This window comes from Malaclemys terrapin, chromosome 2, assembly GCF_027887155.1.
Source record: "Malaclemys terrapin pileata isolate rMalTer1 chromosome 2, rMalTer1.hap1, whole genome shotgun sequence".
Classification (NCBI taxonomy): domain Eukaryota; kingdom Metazoa; phylum Chordata; order Testudines; family Emydidae; genus Malaclemys; species Malaclemys terrapin.
The window spans coordinates 6,704,169-6,723,942 of NC_071506.1; the positions used below are offsets into that span (position 1 = coordinate 6,704,169).

Consider the following 19,774-nt stretch of genomic DNA (forward strand, 5'->3'; position numbering starts at 1 on the left):
TGACTCAAAATGGGGGCGGGGGGAAATGTTCTTATGGGGGAATATTTTCAAATTTTTGACTTTTCACCCTGATTTGAGACAGGAAAAAATGTTGAACTCTCAAAAATATAGAATATCAGGGTTGGAAGGGACCTCAGGAGGTCATCTAGTCCAACCTGCTGCTCAAAGCAGGACCACTCCCCAGACAGATTTTTGCCCTAGATCCCTAAATGACCCCCTCAAAGATTGAGCTCACAACTGTGGGTTTAGCAAGCCAATGCTCAAACCACTGAGCTAGACAGGAACAGGAGTCCCCCCCCCCAACTCTGATGTTAATATCCTGCTAAAGCAGAGATTTTCCTGTCACTTTGATGGTAAACACCTATGCTTTTTCATCAGGAAGACCTGAATTCTAGACCTGCTATTGTTATAAAGCTACAAGAAGCCTTAAGAGACAGCACAGGAACAACAGTGAAGTTCTCCTTAGCTAAAGCTTTGTCACAGATGCTACCTTATATTTCTACAGAGCCTTCATCCCAAAGTGCTTCACAAACCATCTGCATACAGCACCAGTGAAATGCAACCACTTCTGGGGTGGAAAAATGTGATCTTTCATTTCCAGACACAGCAAACATGATAATCGTTGAAGATTGAGCCAAAAGATACTCCTGCCCAGTCAACCATGTGGTCCTCAGTTTACCTACGTGAGAATGATCTAGTGCTGACATGACCTTGCCAAGGTTAGAACTTTTGTAGTTTTAGGAAGTCGAGCTACCATGAGAAAAATCTACTGTCATGTACGGGCTAGTGTGTGTGTCTTACCACTGCCTTCTGCTGGAGGGAATCATAACTGTCTGGGACTCTACGGATCATAAGGTTGACTCTGAAAGATAGGGTGCTTTTTTTAGAACTTTCTGGCTGTCTCATTCCTCCACCCTGAGCCTAATCCCACTAATAGAGCCCTTTTCAGCCATAGAGCTCAACGCACTTTACAAAGCAGGTCAGGAGCATGGGGCAATTTTACAGATGGGGGAACTGAATTGACTCCCCACAGGCTAGCCAGCAAGTAAATGAGAAAGCTGGGACTAGATCACAGATCTCGAGTCCCAGTCCACTGCTTCCCATTTTCTTTTTGGAAGCCGAAAGGAATAGCATGACTTCCTGGGTGTTTACTTTTCCTTCTTAACAGGCTGCGGCAACGCCACTGTGGGTTTCAGATTCAGTTTCTTGCCAGGGGAGGCAGGGGAGAAAGTTGTTTGGGGATTTATTTTAAAGAAAAAAGACACTGCTTGACAAAAACAGGCCTGATGAAGGGCGAGTGCTGCTGCCCACTTGGCCGAGGGCAAGATCACCCTAAAACCTACCTCTGCAGAGAATCATAGAAGTGCAGGACTAGAAGGGACTTCACCAGGTTATCTAATCCAGTCCCCTGCACTCAGAGGTTAACAAGAACAATTTTTCACCCTCCTCCTTGTAACAACCTTTTATGTACTTGTCCCCTCTCAGTCTTCTCTTCTCCAGACTAAACAAAAACAATCTTTTCAATCTTTCCTCACAGGTCATGTTTTCTAGACCTTTAATCAGTTTTGTTGCTCTTCTCTGGACTTTCTCCAATTTCTCTACCTCTTTCATGAAATGTGGTACCCAGAACTGGACACAATACTCCGGTTGAGGCCTTATCAGCTCTTATGTTCTTATGAATGGGTCATGGCATCTTCCCCATCAACAGGAGCAGTGCCAGGGTTTTTGCCACCCTAGGCGGCAGTGCTCCTCCTCTGAGCATTCAGGGGGCCTGGGGTCTTCGGCGGCGGGGGTCCTTCCGCTCTGTGTCTTCGGGGCACTTCGGCAGCGGGTCACAGAGCGAGTGAAGGACCCGCCGCCAAATTTCCGTGTAAGACCCGGAGCAGAAGGACCCCCGCCACCGAATTTCCGCCGCCCTAGGCGACCGCCTAGGGTCGCCTAGTGGAAGCACCAGCCCTGCCCATCAGCATTCGCAGTATCTAAGGGGCTATGCAGGTGCCAGATCTCTTCTGTGGATCAAAATAGGATTTCAACCTCCATGTGTCTTAGCCTCCCCCCTTTTCCCATTCACTGCATTAACTTAAAAACAATCAAATCACTAAAGCAGGGGGATTAGACTAGACTGGAGGCTTCTTTTCTTGGCCGGGGCTCTGCCTGCTTACACGTCTACACTAGACATGGCTCCAAGCCACAAAGTCTGGATTTGGGTCTGAACTACCTCCAAATCTGGGGTCGTTTGTACGGGGATTTGGAGTCCGAGCCAGCTCTAGTTTGCAGAACACACAGGGACTGTACAATCAATTCGTAAGAACAATCAACACACAATTTGGATAATCAACCTTCAACCCTTTACCCTAAACTCGGCTCAAGCCGGCACGTCAGACCCCAGGCAGGGGTATAGAGAGGTCTGATTAACCTTTTTTGGAGAGGGGAAAAAGTTGCGGGCTGTGGTTTAATTTTCTTGCCTCTCCGCTAGGACCAGAATGGGAAAACAAAAGCAAACAAAACCGAGGCAGCTTTCTGGGTATTTGGGATCCACTGGAGCAAGGAATGCTCAGAAGAAAAAGAGCCTTTTGTTACGCCATTATCAGCCTGATTACTTAGATCGTGAGCTCACTGGGGCAGGCCCTGTCTTCTTGTTCTGTGTTTGTATGGCGCCTAGCACCGGGGGGGGGCTGGGCCAGGATGGGGCCCCTAGCTGCTGCCACAATAATAACGAATACACAATAGTAATACATTATGAGACCAAGGAGGATTCCATCATCTTCCAATGAGAGAGGGGTTCATCGCTGAACCGCACCGCCAAAGCTTTCAAAGCTAGCCCAGTGCCCACAGTTATTTCCCTCAGAGATAAGCCCCATCCGGCATCTGCCCCTTTGTGACTATTCCTCCACTCCTGGGAGCCCTGGCCGAGCGGTAAACGAGCGACACTGTGGCTGGGCAGGAGGGCTTGTGTAGCGCACCACAGGACCCACGGTTGCCTGTTTTCCTCAAGCTGTGGCTGATTTCGCTGGAAGGTTAGTGGCGGGCTGACGGTCCACAGAACTGGGTGCTGTGTCCCAGGCCACAGATTACCAGCTTTCTTGATCGTGCCTGCATTGCGTGGGAGACACGGGCAGACACGCTCTAGACTTATGCACCATTTAAGTCCCACTTAAGCCGGTCCCCCCCGCCCAGGGCTTACAAGAGGGACTTAAGTGATGCATTGACCTCGAATTGGCCCTCTGCACAGGGCTGACCTTCACCTGAACCCCCCAAGTCCTGCCCCATACAGCCCTGGGCTCAGTGTCAAACCTGGAACAGATTCTCTAGGAGTAGCCTCTTTGCTGCTAGTTCCAAAGACCTGATCAGGAACCTGGAGGCAGAGGACAATACTTCATAGGAGTGCCCTTTAGAAGGACCTACGCTATTAGACTAAGGGGGCTAGGAGCAACTCCCTCCATTAAATAACAAAAACCGTGTTAGCTCTCTGGTGCTTCAAATGCTCCCACCGAGCACAATTTGCAGACTTAGCTGCCTACCAATAACTCGGGCAGTTTGGAGAGAGAGAGAGAGATTCCAAACAAATGTAGAAAAAACACAAGAGCCCAGAGAAACACCCGTTTGCTGTCATAAGAAAAAACGACACCGGGGCTCTCCAGTTTACACGTTAGAAGCTGCCAGGGTATCACTTTCCAGCCAGAAACACGTGCCAGGGCATTACCCAAGACTACAGAGTGAAGGGCACCTGCCAATAACAGCATCATTCCCATATCCTCCCCCCGACGCCCCCTTTTCTACACATCTCCCCACCCCCAACATGCACAAGCTGTCATTGCATTCTAGCATTTGGAATCAGCTGCGGCAAAAGCCAGCCACTTCTCCGACCAGCGCTGGTGTTCATTGGTAGCCAACGCTGCATGTATCGCGCATAAACATCTTGACTGGGGCACGAAGGGGAGCTGACCAGCTGACGCCGCGTAGTTCGTTATAAGGAATGAGGCTGCACATTTCACAGCTCCCAGCTACGCGGACTGAGCCAGGCTCAGCCCTTTATTATTACTTTCTAGCCATTTGGGTATCATGGTTCTGTAATTGTTCAGACGTATACAGCGCTCAGGGTCCACAGTGAACATTCGGCGTAATGAGCTGTGCTGTAATCTAGTGTTATTACATTGCTGAAACCGGAACAAAAATTCAAACACAACATATATGTGCTTATGACATTGTGTTAAAGGACATCCCATCCTATTAGACTGCATTATAATGCCATCACTTTCAGAAAGGCTGATGAGCAAGATATTTAAATAGGTTGCATGGTCTTGTGTAGCTCACTTTGAATGATAGAATAGAATATCAGGGTTGGAAGGGACCTCAAGAGGTCATCTAGTCCCACCCCCTGCTCAAAGCAGGACCAATCCCCAACTAAATCATCCCAGCCAGGGCTTTGTCAAGCCTGACCTTAAAAATCTCTAAGGAAGGAGATTCCACCACCTCCCTAGGTAACCCATTCCAGTGCTTCACCACCCTCCTAGTGAAAAAGTTTTTCCTAATATCCAACCTAGACCTCCCCCACTGCAACTTGAGACCATTGCTCCTTGTTCTGTCATCTGATACCACTGAGAACAGTCTAGATCCATCCTCTTTGGTAGGGTTCCCATACGTCCGGATTTTCCCGGACATGTCCGGCTTTTGGGGGCTCAAATCCCCGTCCGGGGGAAATCCCCAAAAGCCGGGCATGTCCGGGAAAATCGGGAGGGCTCGGTGGTGCTCGGCCGGGGCCAGCGATGCGGGGCCGGGGGCATGGTGCTGGGCCGGGAACCAGGGACGCAGTGCCGGGCCAGGGTCACAGTGCCGGGCGCGGGGCCGAACGGGGAGCCGGGGGCGCGGTGCCGGGCCGGGAGCCGGGCCCGCGGGGAGCCGAGCCCGCAGGGCGGGGAGCCAGGGAGCCGAGCCCGCGGGGAGCCAGTCAGCCGGAGAGCCGGGCCCGTGGGGAGCCGGTCAGCCGGGGAGCCGAGCCCGCGGGGCGGGGAGCCGGGGAGCCGGGCCCGCGGGGAGCCGGGGAGCCGGGCCCGCAGGGAGCCGAGCCCGCGGGGCGGGGAGCCGGTCAGCCGGGGAGCCGGGCCTGCGGGGCGGGGAGCCGGGGAGCCGAGCCCGCGGGGCGGGGAGCCGGGGAGCTGGGAGCCGGCAGTGCTGGGCGGGCCAGGGGTGGTCGGCCGGGGCCGGCACCCCAGGGCCCGAGCCGACCCAGGCTGGAGCCGCCGGGGGGCCAGCCTGGGCCGCGCCTCCTCCCCCCACACCCCCCTTACCTGCTTCAGGCGTCCCGCGAATCAAATATTCGCGGGAAGCAGGGGAGGGGGCGGAGACTTTGGGGAGGGGGAGGGGGTGTGGGCGGGGCTGGGGGCGGGGCCGGGGGCCGTGGAGTGTCCTCCATTTGGAGGCACAAAATATGGTAACCCTATCTTTGGAACCCCCTTTCAGGTAGCTGAAAGCAGCTATCAACCCCCCCCCCCTCATTCTTCTCTTCTTCAGACTAAATAATCCCAGTTCCCTCAGTCTCTCCTCATAAGTCATGTGCTCCAGCCCCTAATCATTTTTGTTGCCCTCCGCTGGACTCTTCAATTTTTCCACATCCTTCTTGTAGTGTGGGGCCCAAAACTAGACACAGTACTCCAGATGAGGCCTCACCAATGTCAAATAGAGGGGAACGATCACGTCCCTCGATCTGCTGGCAATGCCCCTACTTATACAGCCCAAAATGCCGTTAGCCTTCTTGGCAACAAGGGCACACTGCTGACTCATATCCAGCTTCTCCTCCACTGTAACCCCTAGGTCCTTTTCTGCAGAACTGCCGCTTAGCCAGTCGGTCCCTAGTCTTTGGCAAATGCAAGGCCAAGGTATGCTGTGTGCATACACAGCACTTTCTGATCTGAGTGACACCGACAGGGAAAAAACCACTTGGCGGGAAAAAACACTCAACGAATAACTCATCTAGGGCCAGATCCTCGACCAGTGTCAATTGCCTTAGCTTTGCTGGCCTCAATGGTGCTATAGCAATTTCTATCAGCTGGGGTTTGGCTGATAATTTTCAAAATGTGTTCTGCATGGGTTCACCCAAAGCACATATTTAAATCCTGGGATGATGGGTAGAGTCCAGCAAAGCAATGAAAGGCCCGCCCACCCTTTAGATGTGGGAGGAGTCACAGAACCTAGATTTCACTGATTATGGGGGGTTAAAAAAATAAAACAGGGAAGAAGATGCAGGGTCAAGACTGAGATTCCTGAAGAACAACGTCCTGGACTGCTCCACACAGCAGGTACAACATGGGCAACAGAAAGGGGTGAAGGAATCTCACTGTTAAGGCACTGGACTGGGATTCAGGAGAGCTCGGATCAGTTCCTGGTGCTGCTACAAGCTCTCTATGTGACCTGGGGAAAGTCACTCCATCTTTCTGTTCCTTGCTTTCCCACCTACCTTTCTCCCACCCCTTGTTTGCCTTGTCTATTTAGATGGAAAGCTCTTTAGGGCAGGAGAGACTCTTTCTTACTCTGGGTCTGTACAGCCCCTGGTACAACAGGACCCTGATCTTTTTGGGTGCCTCTGGACACTGCTGTAATACAAATACATAATTATCATAAAAGGGGAAACTTCTCTGACACTGCCCCTGCCAATGTGTCTCAGTGGCCCTAGAAGTACAAATCTCTAGTGCTGAGAAGGCATTTCAGATTCCATTTTCCACTCTGCTTATAGTCTCTGTACCCCGGGTGAACAGTAAAAAGAGCTCTGAATGGATATGCGCATGTTTTTTTCTACTGGAGTAATATCTTCATTTGGATGTGCCGGGGGTTAGGTGTGTAAATCTACATCCCGAATATGTGAGGATTTTGAATCCAGCATTTGGCATCTCTTTGCATCTAAATTCCAGCGTATTCTCATGCAAAACACTTTGGGGCATTTGCAATACAGCCTGAATATGAGAGGATGTTAAATAATGATGAACTAAAAAAAATGATGCATAACCAAAAGGCTGAGTTTTCACCATGGCTCTGCTCGTTAAATGACACATAAAAGTCCCCTCATAGCAATAATGGGAATAGTTGCCTGTAAAATTCCCTGAACAACTGAATGTAAATTCCACCTTTAGTCTCTTTGGTATAACAGTGGCACTTCCTGAAGGTAATTGCTGATCTTTCTGCATTGTGATCATGTCCACAAGCTGTTGAGCTGAGATTGGAACAGAGCCTGTCGTTTTTCTATCTTTCCTCCCTTATATCTTAAAATGTTCGGGTGACTGTCACATAGGCACCGACTCGGTGAGTGCTCCAGGGCTGAAGCAGCCACTGAAAAAAAATAGGGGGTGCTCAGAACCTGCAGGGCCGGATGAATCTTTTGTGGGCCCCGACATCCAGAGTGCGGCTCCACCCCCTGCTCTGCCTCGAGGCCCCGCCCCCGCTTGGCCTCTTCCCCCCGCAGCCACACCCAGGCTCCGCCCCAAGGCCTTGTCCCCGCTTGGCCTCTTCCTCCCGAGGCCCCGCCCACCAGTCGCACGGGGGAGAGGGGGCAGAGAGGAACACCCACCAGCAAAACCAAAAGTCAGCGCCTGTGGACTGTCGTGCTGGCCTGACAGCCAGATCAGCGGAATACTATATAGTGCTTACCCTCAGATCCTGCAAACCCTTACGCAAACGCTTCACTTTAAGAACGTGAGTAGTCCAATTGACTTGGTTTGCAGGATCAGCGCGAAAAGGCAGAGCATGGATGATGGCAGTGATATGTCTCACTAACATGTCTCAGCTGTGAGCATCTCTACTAGTAAAGTTTATACTCCCACGGCCTGCCCTCTGGAAATGCCAGCAATGCATGCCAACGGAGATGGGTCTTTGTGGGCAAACAGGAAATCTGGTCACTAGGTACTGCACTAAGCTCAATTCACTTCATCACACAGACATCAGGTGGCGTGAGGTTTTGGTCAGCGCTGACCTGGGTTGGATTTATGGCAGTGATGGAAAACAAAATCCCTTGACTCTATTATTATTAGGTAGCACCTGAAAACAGGGCCATACTGTACTAGGCACCATGTCATTAGTGCCTGCCCTGAAGCTCCAACAAACTAAATAGTCAAGACAGATAAAGGGACTGTTTGCATCTCTGTTTTACAGATGGGGAATTTAGACCCGGAGAGATGAAATGACTTGCTCAAGGTCACGCAGAGTCTGTGGAAGGGCCAGAACTGAAACCAGATCTCCCAAGGCCTAGCCCAGTGCATTAACCACTAGACCATCCTCTATGCCTTTTTAGGCTCTCCTGCAGAGCTGTTTTAAACGGACCCTGCAAGATGCGGCGCGCCCTCAACACACGTGGCGGTCAGTAGGAGCCAAGTTTGCACAGCGTCCTCCATCCAGACCCTTTGCTTTCAAATGCTGAACGCGCAAGAGAGAGACACGCCTGCAGAAGCGTACCTCATGCACAAGACCTGAGCGGGATCTGGCAGACAAAAGCAGGTCAGGTTCCAGCCCTTCTGCTCTGGGCACTCAGCCTGCGGATAATTGCTTGTTTTGTGGAGGCTCCGTGGAACTCTGAGCTGCCGCAACAGCCTTTCACCATCTGCTTTCAGTTCCTGGGTCCCAGGCGTTGCATCCCAAGCCCCCTGGTTTCTCCACATCACAGTCTAGGCCACAGGGGAGCTGCTGGAACTCCTCTGGTCCACTGGGGTTCTAGCCGGGATGCAGTCAGCCCACTGTGTGAGGAGGATGAACCGGAGGGGGTGCTGCAGGACATCTAGATGGTACTTTGGCAGTGTCCATCCAAATTATGCCTGTTATTATTGACCCCTCCACTCTCCTGCTGGCTGAGCTCACGCACACCAATAATGAGATGTTTTTACGTAAGGAGTGATTTATCCAGACGGGGTTATGTACAAGGCAATAAATGGCTCTGTGACAGGGCGCGACTCACCAGTGCGGCGCCGCCTGCTGGCTGTCTGGGGAATTAGGGCTGCATCCCAGTGCTGGTGGTGTCTCGCCCACTGTCACTTCTGTTCCTGGACCCACGTCACTCCCAGGACTGCGGCGTCCTCTTCGTGACACTGCCCTCCGGCTGTGCCATACTCTGTGTCCCCCCCTTCCAGGGGAGCTGCATTCCACTGTCCAGCCATTTCCTTCAGTGGCAAGCGCAGTCTACTGTTTAGCCACTTCCCCAGTGGTGAGGAGCAGGGGGGAGGGACCCGGGCCCGCCCACTACTCCAGGTCCCGGCCCAGTGACCCTATAGATGGCAACCGTTTACTGCATCCCCCGACTCCTCTGTGGATCTCCCTGGGCCACTTCCCCGTGGCCCCAGCACCCTCTTTGCCCTAGCCTCAGGGCCTCAGCCTGCAGCACCGCTCTGCCCAGTGTGCTTGCCGCCCTCCACCTGCAAGGCAGCCAGTCTACCTCCCTCCTCAAGCTCCAGAGAGTGACTGAAACTGCTCTGTACAGCCGCTCTTCTTATATGGGCCTGCCAGGCCCTGATTGGCTGCTCCTATAAGCCTGTCTGTGATTGGTTGCTTCCTACACAGCCTCCCTAGGACTCTATTAACCCCTCAGAGCCCAGTGTGGGGTAGGCACCCCATCCAGGCTCACATGGATGAACAGTGGGGACACCACAAGCGTTATTTCTGCCACACAGCGAAGTAGAAGTTTCAACAAACTGTGGCATGAAGGTGGATCATGACTTCATGAGGCCACGACTTCTTCACACCACAGGGGATGGAAGTGGAATGCTGAGGCCATCTCTGATGTTGCACTCAGAGGAGCAGAGCTTAGGTTGAAGGAGGGGCTAAGCTCCAGCCTCTGCATATAACATTGCAGGAAAGCCTTATGGCAACAGCATTGCATTTCAATCCCATGTGAAGCAAAGGTGGGTTAGTAACTGACTAACCACTGGAGGGCGTGGCTAACAACTGAATAACCATTGGAGAGAGGGGCTAGCGACTAAATAACCATTGGAGGGAGGGGCTAGCGACTAAATAACCGTTGGAAGAAGGGTTTAGCAACTGACTAGCTATTGACAACTGAATAACCATTGGAGGGAGGGGCTAACAACTGAATAACCATTGGAGGGAGGGGCTAAAACCTGAATAACCATTGGAGGGAGTGGCTAGTCAATGGAATAACCATTGGAGGGAGGAGCTAGCAACTAAATAACCATTGGAGGGAGGAACTAACAGCTAAATAACTGTTGGAGGGAGGAGCTAAAACTGAATAACCATTGGAAGGAGGGGCTAAGAACTAAATAACTATTGGAGGGCGTGGCTAACAACTGACTAACCATTGGAGGGAGGGGCTAAGAATTTAATAACTGTTGGAGGGAGGGGCTAAGAATTTAATAACTGTTGGAGGGAGGGGCTAACAACTGAATAACCATTGGAGGGAGGAGTTAACAACTAAATAACCGTTGGAGGGAGTGGCTAACAACTGAGTAACTGTTGGAGGGAGTGGCTAGTCAACTGAATAACTGTTGACAACTGACTTATAGATGTTTGTCTGGGAAACAATTTTACATTTATGCAACCTGCAGGATACCTACAACCCTACGTGGAATGAAACCTACCACTGAAGGAGAGGGAGTCCGAGCGCTGACCCAATCAACATGAGAACAAAGGACACCCATGGACACAGCCTATGTTGACTGTCTGGAGTCTAAGCAGGCTGGAGATTTACAAAGACAAAGAACCCAAGAAGTGTTCTGAGAAAAGAAGGGGGGGCTGGGCTATGAAACAATAGCCTGGGACTGTATACAAGAAGAATTGGTCCAAGTGGTTATCCATTACAGGATAGAACTGTCAGTCAGAAGGGGAGGTCTCGTGAACAGTGGACCCCAGCTTTATGGACTGGACAAGCACTGGAAGGACTAACCATTTGGGTAAGAAATACCTTATTAGACAGGAAAGTAACTTGTTAATAAGTATAGGCTATAGACTGTGTTGTATGTTTTTTTAACCTGTTACCAAATCCTTTTACTTGCTTTTATTTTAAATTTTCATCTCAAGCTCTATTAAATAAACATTAATTTGGTTTTGCTATACATATATCTGAGTGCCTTGTGCTAAGGGCAGCATTGAAGTGAGGTGAAACTGGTGAACTGGGGAGCGCTGTCTCCACAGAGGCAGCGGATCAGTGAATGCTGCAGATGTCCAGAAGATAAGGGACGGGGCACTCGCGTGTAACAAAGTGGGGTGTGTAAATTGCTAGCTTGCACTGGGACAGAGCAGGGCTCATGGAGCCCAGTATGTTGCCAATCAACCAGCAGCTGTGGAGAGTTTCCCCTGGTGATAGACAGGGCTCCCTCCCACTGCGAGCGGGTGGTAGTGATTAACCCAGCACAAATTGGATAACCATGAAAAGTGTCACAGCTTCGCACTCTAATGGAAGGGACCCAGACACTTCAGTAGCAGTTTTGTGTGCATGAGGAATGAGGGTTTGCAAGCAGCAAGGATTAAAAAAGGAAATATTTTTGGGGAGTAGGTACTTTTTTTTTTTTTTGCCGCTCTTTCTCCTCTATCTTGCAACAGAAGGCAAGAGTTTAGCTCAGAGTTCTGCCAGATGAATAGAGAGTAATAAAGAGGCTTTTATTTGGTGTCCACTTTTACTGCCCATGCTTTAAGAGAAGAGATACAAGAACGATTCAAGGCCCGAAAAATGTGACCTACAATGAGAGACTTAAGAAGCAAAGTATATTGACCTTATCCAACAGAAAGTTAAGTGGCAACTTGGTCATGACCTATAATGCCTAGATGGATAGAAGAGATCAGATACTATATGGCTCTTTTCAGAGTAGCAGCCGTGTTAGTCTGTATCCGCAAAAAGAAGAACAGGAGTTCTTCCGAAGATGCATCCGAAGAAGTGGGCTGTAGTCCACGAAAGCTTATGCTCTAATAAATTTGTTAGTCTCTAAGGTGCCACAAGTACTCCTGTTCTTCTTTATATGGCTCTTGGATCTAGCCAACAAAAGCATAAAAAAGCCCCATAGTTGGAAGTTGAAGGTAGACAACCTCAAAATGGAAATAAGCCATAATTTCTTAGCACTGGGGATAATTAATCATTGGAACAGATTACAAAGGCATGTCATAAATTCTCCTTCACATGGGCATTTTGAAATCAAGATTCAGTGTCTTTCTAAAAGATATGCTCTGGTTCAGCCACAAGTTATTGGGCTCGATGCAGGACTCATTGGGTGAAATTTTATGGCTTGTGTTAGACAGCAGCTGAGGCTAGATGATCACAATGGTCCCTTCTGGCTTTATAACCCATGTATTTTAAAAGCATCTGATGAAGGCGCAAATGCTGGATTTCAAGATCATACAGCAGCTAAACAGGTTTTAGAAATCAGAAGCTCCGAGACAGCATCATGTACACATTGGAGGTAGACTATGCAGACGGTAGGTATTGCTGCTGTTACCAGTCATTTTGGCCTTCCAGGTATTTTAAATGTTCTTTGATTTCTATTCTTCTTTCCCGGTGCAGATAAACTTGGGACAGAATTAGCTATGTACTAATTAAGTGCCCAATTCAGCAAAACACTTAAGCACCCACTTAACCTTATTTTATTACCCTGTCAAACTGGAGTCTTTCTGAAAGTTTCACACCTGCCCTACTGTTTACAGTGAATCCAGTTGACATCTGGGATTTTCAAAGGAGACTTACTGCAGTCAGGCACCCAACTGCCCTGGCATTTCACTGAGAGCTGGGCACCTGACTGCCTTTTGTGTCTTTGAAAATCTTCCAACTTGTATGTTTATTTCCTATTGCTGTTCCCCTTCCCCTACACTCTATTTGTGAGTCTGTCTCATAAATTGCAGTTTGTTCATGGAATTACCCCATTCCCCAGGTGCAGATACCTTTTCCACCCACTAATACAATCTCCACCTACACAGCAGGCCCACAAACACTGTATTTCAGGCACAACTTATGCAGCCACCTATAAACCTTTGTCCCACATTGCTCATGTCATTCTGGGAGGATAACGTTTGATTTTTCTTCACTGTGACCTAGTGTAATCCTTCCCCTCCTGAGTAATTCTCACTAGTGTTCTCTCCAATCAGTGCAGTCCATCAGCAACAGAATAATCCTGAATAGCTCTCGAGGTACCCACAGCTACAAAATGGGAAATGACAGGCAAACTGCAGCTGCCAACGCACGTCAAAGTGCCGCTGATCACCAGGATAAGCTCCATGGGCAGCAACAAGCAGAACTATCTTCATAGCTAATACCATCTCTGGAACCTGCCAGAGGGTTTTTTTTTTTTTTCCCATAGCCCAGTGTAGCCTGTCCAAAGCAGTCTCTTTGATCCAGTAAAAATAATCCTGCATTTGGAAATGTCATAGTAGCCCATTTGCCCAACAGTTGTTGTTGCTGGGAGATGGATGAGGGGGAACGCACCTTCAGTTTGATCCCTTCCTGAATACGAAAGGCAGGTAAAATTTAGTGCCCAGTCCTGAACACCCTGAACCCTCAATGACTTCAGTGGAAGCGCTTTGCAAGAAGGTGGCATTAGCTCTCAACCCACATAGGATCCTTCCTCTAAGCATGATCAGTTCAGCTGTCATCCCCAAATCATGACATATGAAGATGCAAACATAGGGATGGAAAAGACCCATTAGATGCCTTTTAGTCCGTCCTCTGCACATTCCAGTGCTGCCTTGTTCTCTAAAGAACATTCTCAATCCTGCCCAGTCTAGTTTTAAGGTCTCAAGTGCTGGGTTTCTCACCTCTTCCCACAGGGAGCTATCCTAGCCCAGCAGATCTCACTGTCCGCAGGTTTTACCCAGTGTTTGCTTTGCATCCTACTACTACTAGTTATCCCCTCGTCCTAAACAGCCTCTCAGTCACCTTGATGTTTGCACTCAATAAACGCAGCAACATCCATACAGATGAGTTTCCTGCTCCCAGAGATACCGCCTGCTGCAGAAGACCTATGGAGCGGAGCAGAGAATATGGTCAAATGACAACCATGCTCAAACTTGTCACCCTAGTGTTTATGCTAGGTACCAGGGTGAGCGACAAGCAGGGTAGGTACCATGGTCAGAGGCAAGCTTTGCTCCTCACTACTCCCTTCTGTCTGAGGTCTCAAATCACAAACATATTATGAATTAAGCCTCTCATGACCTTAAGAGGTAGGTGTCACTGTGTCAGCTTCATCGATGGGGAAAGCAAAGCTGTGACTGAGGAGTTTAAGTTACTTGCCAAAGGTCTCCAAGGGAATTGGTGGCCGACCTCATTGTTCTTAGTCTTATTCTTCTGCCACAAAGCCATCCTTCAGATGCTTCTACTCAGAGGTAATCCACAAACAGAATGCATCTGGTGCCTTTCCTAACTATTCCTGTTAGAGATTATGAAATGGGGAGAGGGTAACATCTAACCCTGACTGGTGGTGAAAGGGATGAGGATCTGGCCCCTTTGAAAACATCTAGTCCAGTGCATTCTTCTGAACCGCATCAGCTCATATTGGAGGGAATTCTGGAGGCTACCCAATACCTTGGGCTCAGGGACGCTGCACGTCCCCACTTGCTGTACGTCCAAACGAGAGCTGGAGGACAGGTCTGTCTGCTCTCTTTGGGGGTGACATCTAGAAACCCATGGAAGAATCCCTGAGACCACTAACTAGCATTTCCCACTTGCCCCAGATCACTCAGCTACATTTATATAGCTCAAACCCCTTAGCTTTAAAGGCTCTGCAGTGAGAAGCCATAAAGGAAACATGATTTTGGGAAAGGAAAAAGGTTGCTAATGCAAAACAAGAACCACCACCAATAATTAAGGAGACGGAGTCAAAGGTTCAGCCTGCAAAATACTGCCAGAGATTATTGGTTCAATGTCTGAGGTGGAACCCCTATATTTTCCTCACCCGGCTTTTGCAGCAACCAAAATTGACACAGGGACTCAGGTAGGTCATTGCATGCAGACACAGGATATTTTGCAAGTGCTAATCAGTTTCACATCGGTGGCATTCAGTCAATGAAATTGCTAGTTCTTTATATTTAATATTGTGCAGATATGAATAAGGGCCCAAAAAAATCCACAAATATTTGACATCCAAAAAGAACTTTGATTCATTCCACATTGGAGACCCGTTCATATTTGTTTTCCAGGAACATTCAAGTGCTCAAACTTTACTAGATCCTCACAAAAAGCCAATATAAAGCTTTAATGCTCCAGTATTTGCCAAAAAGCTAATTTTGAATTTCACCTTCAATCGTAAAAATAAAATAAAGAAAAGGTCATGATATGTTGGTTGAATGTATAAATCATCCTATAAGGGAATGGCGTGATTTATGGAACTAACCAGCGCTACACAAAACCAGTCACATGGAACTCTTTGCAAATTCTTCCTGTAGAGAAAAACATCTCACAAAGAAATTTGTGGAAATTCTTGAATAACAAATTTCACAATCTGCTCATAAACAGGAAAAGAGACAAGTGACTGCCTTGTTAGGATTTATTTGCTCAGCTCCAATATTGAGCATATTGATTCAAAACTCACCTGAGATACAAAAGCTCCCACAAAATCAACAGTGAAGCACTTCTAGTGTAATCCTTCTACAATAGCTAGAACCAAGCCAGGACTAAAAAGATACCCTGTGTGAGAATACTAGACACTACAAGGTTCATCTGTGTCCAGCAGCCTCATTGGAAAATCTCCTTTCACTTCATTAGAACCAAGTCCTGTCTCTTTCTCTACCACAAGGGTTAGCCCGGGGCCACTCCTGAGCTGGGTATTATATAGAGCCAGGCATGAACCACAAATTTCAAATCTAGATCCAAACTTCCCCATGATCTGGGAAGCTGTTTGAATCTGGTGTTTTAAAGAGACAGAGTCTAGCTGTGAAATTCAGATGCAGATCAGAAGTTCTCCAAAGTGTGGGGGTGTTTGGGTCAGACCCATTTCTAGTATCATGTCTCAGTTTTGAACCATCTCCTTGCTGATAGCTCGGTCAGGAACTGAGAAAGAATAAATAAATCAAAATGGTTTATGCAGGCACAAAAATAGAAGCAAGAAGCCCTGTTTTGAAGCTGGAGAGTCTGTGACTCCTCATTCCTGTCTAGTTGAAGGAGATTAATGGGATCTATCTTCAGACAGCGCCACTACCATAGGCTGCTTCTGAAAGTACAAAACCATTCCCTTCATGCCAATAATGCAGAAAGGTTAAGCGACTTTGACACAAGCAGGTATCAGCGTGAGAGCTGAGATTAGAAGCAGGAGTCCCCAGCTTTCAGTCTTATGTTCAGCCCATTACATCCCATCCCCTTCTACCTCACAGGCTCCCTTTTTTATCTCTTGCCATGCACAGCACATGCTGTGGACTCCAGGAATCACTAGAGAAAGAAACACAGCAAAGAAGGAGGGAGAAAACATTTATCGCCTGCCCCCAGCTACCCACAGAGACAGTATTGAAGAGCATTTACAGTTACAGATGGGACCGTAATCAAAATCTCCATTCATGTTGTCTTGATTTGGTGTCAGTCCGATTTGGCCCTGGAAGTCACTTCAGCTTACATATTTCCTATGCACTAAATGGGGATGGGGCTGCACGGTGGAACCTGACGTGAGAGGTGACTTGAGTCATGGCCCCTTCAGGCATGGTTTATTGTGGGGTTAGGGGGCTTTTGAAACCTGCTTGTTGATGGGTCAGAATCTCAAATCGTCTCTGAGGCGCCATTAGAAACAAATAAATAAGGCACGAAGCCTGAGAAACAATGAAAGCATTGTTCCTGTTAATCTGCGCTGCGTTTCAGTTACATGCTAATCAAATGCCACCGGAATTACTGATCCTACTTAGGATGGATAACGGCTTTAAGATGAGGGAGCAGGAGGCTCAGATACCATGGAGATGGGTGCAGTCTCAAAAATAAAATAGGCCAGGAGAGATCTACCGTACATGCCCCCCCTTCCACCCAAAACACAAAGAGCTTTCAGCACTTACCCAGGAACTCCACCTGGCTGCTGTCTTTCGGGCTGCTCATGCAGTTTTCCAAATAAATCCCATCCTTAAAACAATCTTCCTTCTTCTTGGGTAGCCCCAACATCTCACTGGGCTGATCCAGCACCTCTCCTCCGGAGCAAGAGCAAGGAGTCTGCATGATGCCACAGGGGTGGGAGCTGCTGCTGGTGGTCAGGCAGGTGTCCAGCCACTCGCAGAGCATCTGGCAGGCGGCTTTGCTAGGGCTCCTATTGCCCACCACCAGGTACTCCACGGAGAAGTCCCGCTCCTGAGCCTTGGTGGGCTTCCGTCGCACGTGCCCACCTTCTGCCGGGGACATGGTCTGCTTCATCTGGAGGAACTGCTTGTTGGACTGGAGGAAGGAGTACCTAGTGGAACTGTCACACAGTTTTAGCACGTCGTCGAAGCTCTCCATACCCAGGTAAGTGCGGGTGGACTCCAGGAAAGAGTCGAACTGGTAGGTGCGTATCGGCTGGTGGTCACATAGGCCAGTGGGTTTCAAGACCTTCATGTACAAGGTGTACCTCCTGGGGTCCGGGTTCTGGATAATCCAAGAGCACAGAGAAGAGTTCAATGGGAAGACAGCAAAGGAGGAGAAATACCCAAAGAATTTCCCCTGGACCAGGGTGGTGCAAGGAGTTTGTCCTAGGTCGAGGGCGACCACTGTCCACACTAAGAAGAGTGGGGATATCAAAAGCAGGTTCAGGGCAAAGCCAGTGCTCCTCATCCTAGGTCTCTGGTCCTATGGAACTCAAAGTAATTGTCAGGCAGGTGCCAGATCTTGGACATAACAGGTGCAAGCTTACAGGAAAAGAGAGAGTTTATGAGGCTCTACACGAAATCAATCCGATCTTCCCATGTTCGGACTTGGGCTCCCCCTTGTGGCCATAAGCAACACCTGGGAAAGAAAAGGAAGAGAGAAGAGAGTTTTTTATTAACTCTCAGTAAATCTGAGACTCGGGGTAGCATCCGCTCTCTCCCCACGCCCCGGCCCAGCTGTGTGAGACGCGCCGGCCCCCTCCCAGGGAGGGAGTTGCCCCGGGGACGATGCTGGGCAGAGTCCAGCACAGAATCGAGGTCGGTCGCTCGCCCGCCTTCGGTGTTGTCGGCTAAGCGGATCTCAGCGGCGCCTCCCCCTCCGCGGTGACCGGGAGCGTGTCACCGGCTCCGCTCGCTGACCTGCCGCTCTGCGGAGCCCGGGCTGCGGGGGAGAGGGGCGGGGAGTTTGGGGTTATTCTCCGGAAGCCCCTGACCCGAGCCGGAGCCCTCGCCTGCCCAGCGGCCCCAGGGGCTCCTGCTCCGCCGCGGATCCCGGGGGAGCGCCCTGGAGCTCCGGCTGCGTTGCGTTCCACGCCAGGCTGGCTGCGGCTTCCCATCTCCTCCCTCCACCTCTCCCCTTCCTTCCCCTGCCGCTCGCCCGTGGCCCCCGGGGACTCCCCCGCGCCGTGCGGGGCGGCCCAGCCAGGAGCCCGGCAGCGGGGCAGTTTCTGCCAGGGGTGGGTGGTGGGTCCCGCGGCGAAGGCGGCCCCTTAGCCCCGCGCCGAGCTGGGGAGCCCCGGCCGCTGCCCAGCCTGATACCCACGGAGACCGCAGCCCTGCTCCCAGTGGCAGCAGCGAACTCCTCAGCGCCCCGCACCACCCGCGCCCCGGGCGCTGCGCCCCGCACAGCCCCGCGGCCGCCCACACCCAAGCCGCCCCTGCGCTGCGCCCCCACAGGATGGAGAGGGGCGCAGCCGGCAACCTGTGTCCAGCGCTGCGCTCCAAGCCCCGCCGGCCGGCCGGCCAGGGCGCGCTAGCCCCCACCCGGGCCCCTTCCCCAACTCACCCCCACCACTGCCCCGGGATCCTTCCCCCCCCCATGCGCCCCCCGCCACTGCCCCGGGATCTCTCCCCCGCCCCGTGCGTCCCCCCGCCACTGCCCCGGGATCCCCCCCCCTGTGCGCCCCCCGCCACTGCCCAGGGACCCTCTCCCCCCCCCGTGCGCCCCCTGCGCTGCGCCGGGATCCCCCCCCCTCGTGCGCCCCCTCGCGCTGCCCCAGGGAGCCTTCCCCACCTGTGCGCCCCCTGCGCTGCGCCGGGATCCCCCCCCTCGTAAATGCCCCCACCACTGCCCCGGGATCCTTCCCCCCCGTGCGCCCCCCGCCACTGCCCCAGGATCTCCCCCCCCGCGTGCGTCCCCCCGCCACTGCCCCGGGATCCTTCCACCCCTGTGCGCCCCCTGCGCTGCGCCGGGATCCCCCCCCCTCGTAAATCCCCCCACCACTGCCCCGGGATCCTTCCCCCCGTGCATCCTCCACCGCTGTCCCAAGGATCCTTGCCCCTCCCCCCAGTGCACCGGGATCCCTCCCCCCGTGCGCCCCTCGTCACTGCCCCCAAGGATCCTTCCCCTTCCCTCCGTGGATCCCCCACACTACCCTAGGGTCCCAACTCCTCCCGTGGGCTCCCCCAATGCCCAAGGGTCCTTCCCCCTGTGTGCCCCACACTGCCCCATGGCCCTTCTCCCCTGTCCAAGGGTCATAACCCTCCCCCTTAAGTCCCCCACATGCCCAAGGGTCTATGCCCCCCCCCATAAACCTCCAGCACTGCCCAAGGATTCTAACCCCCCCACCACCACCACCACCTTTCTTCCCCACACAGCCCAATGGGCCCCTTCCCTCCTTTTCACCACTTCCCACAGGGCTCCTCCACTACCCGAGACCCCTGCCCCTATGCCCCCCACTGCCCATAGGACCCCTTCCCCTGTGCTCCTTCAGCACCCCATCCCTCACCCCCCACACACACACACCACATGCAAAGTTCTTGCTGGGGCTAGTTGGGA

The 19,774-nt window shown here is 51.2% G+C and overlaps 1 protein-coding gene across 1 annotated transcript in view; it reads right to left on the reverse strand.

The window, feature by feature from the left end:
• The window catches only part of ADGRB1 (adhesion G protein-coupled receptor B1), a 271,570-nt gene extending 253,754 nt beyond the window's left edge, over positions 1–17,816 (reverse strand). Inside the window, exon 1 of the mRNA XM_054018655.1 lies at positions 16,939–17,816. Within this exon, the coding sequence (XP_053874630.1) occupies positions 16,939–17,683 (745 nt within the window). The 5' untranslated portion in view covers positions 17,684–17,816. The remainder of the gene's footprint in view (positions 1–16,938) is intronic.
• Positions 17,817–19,774: the final 1,958 nt, after the last annotated feature.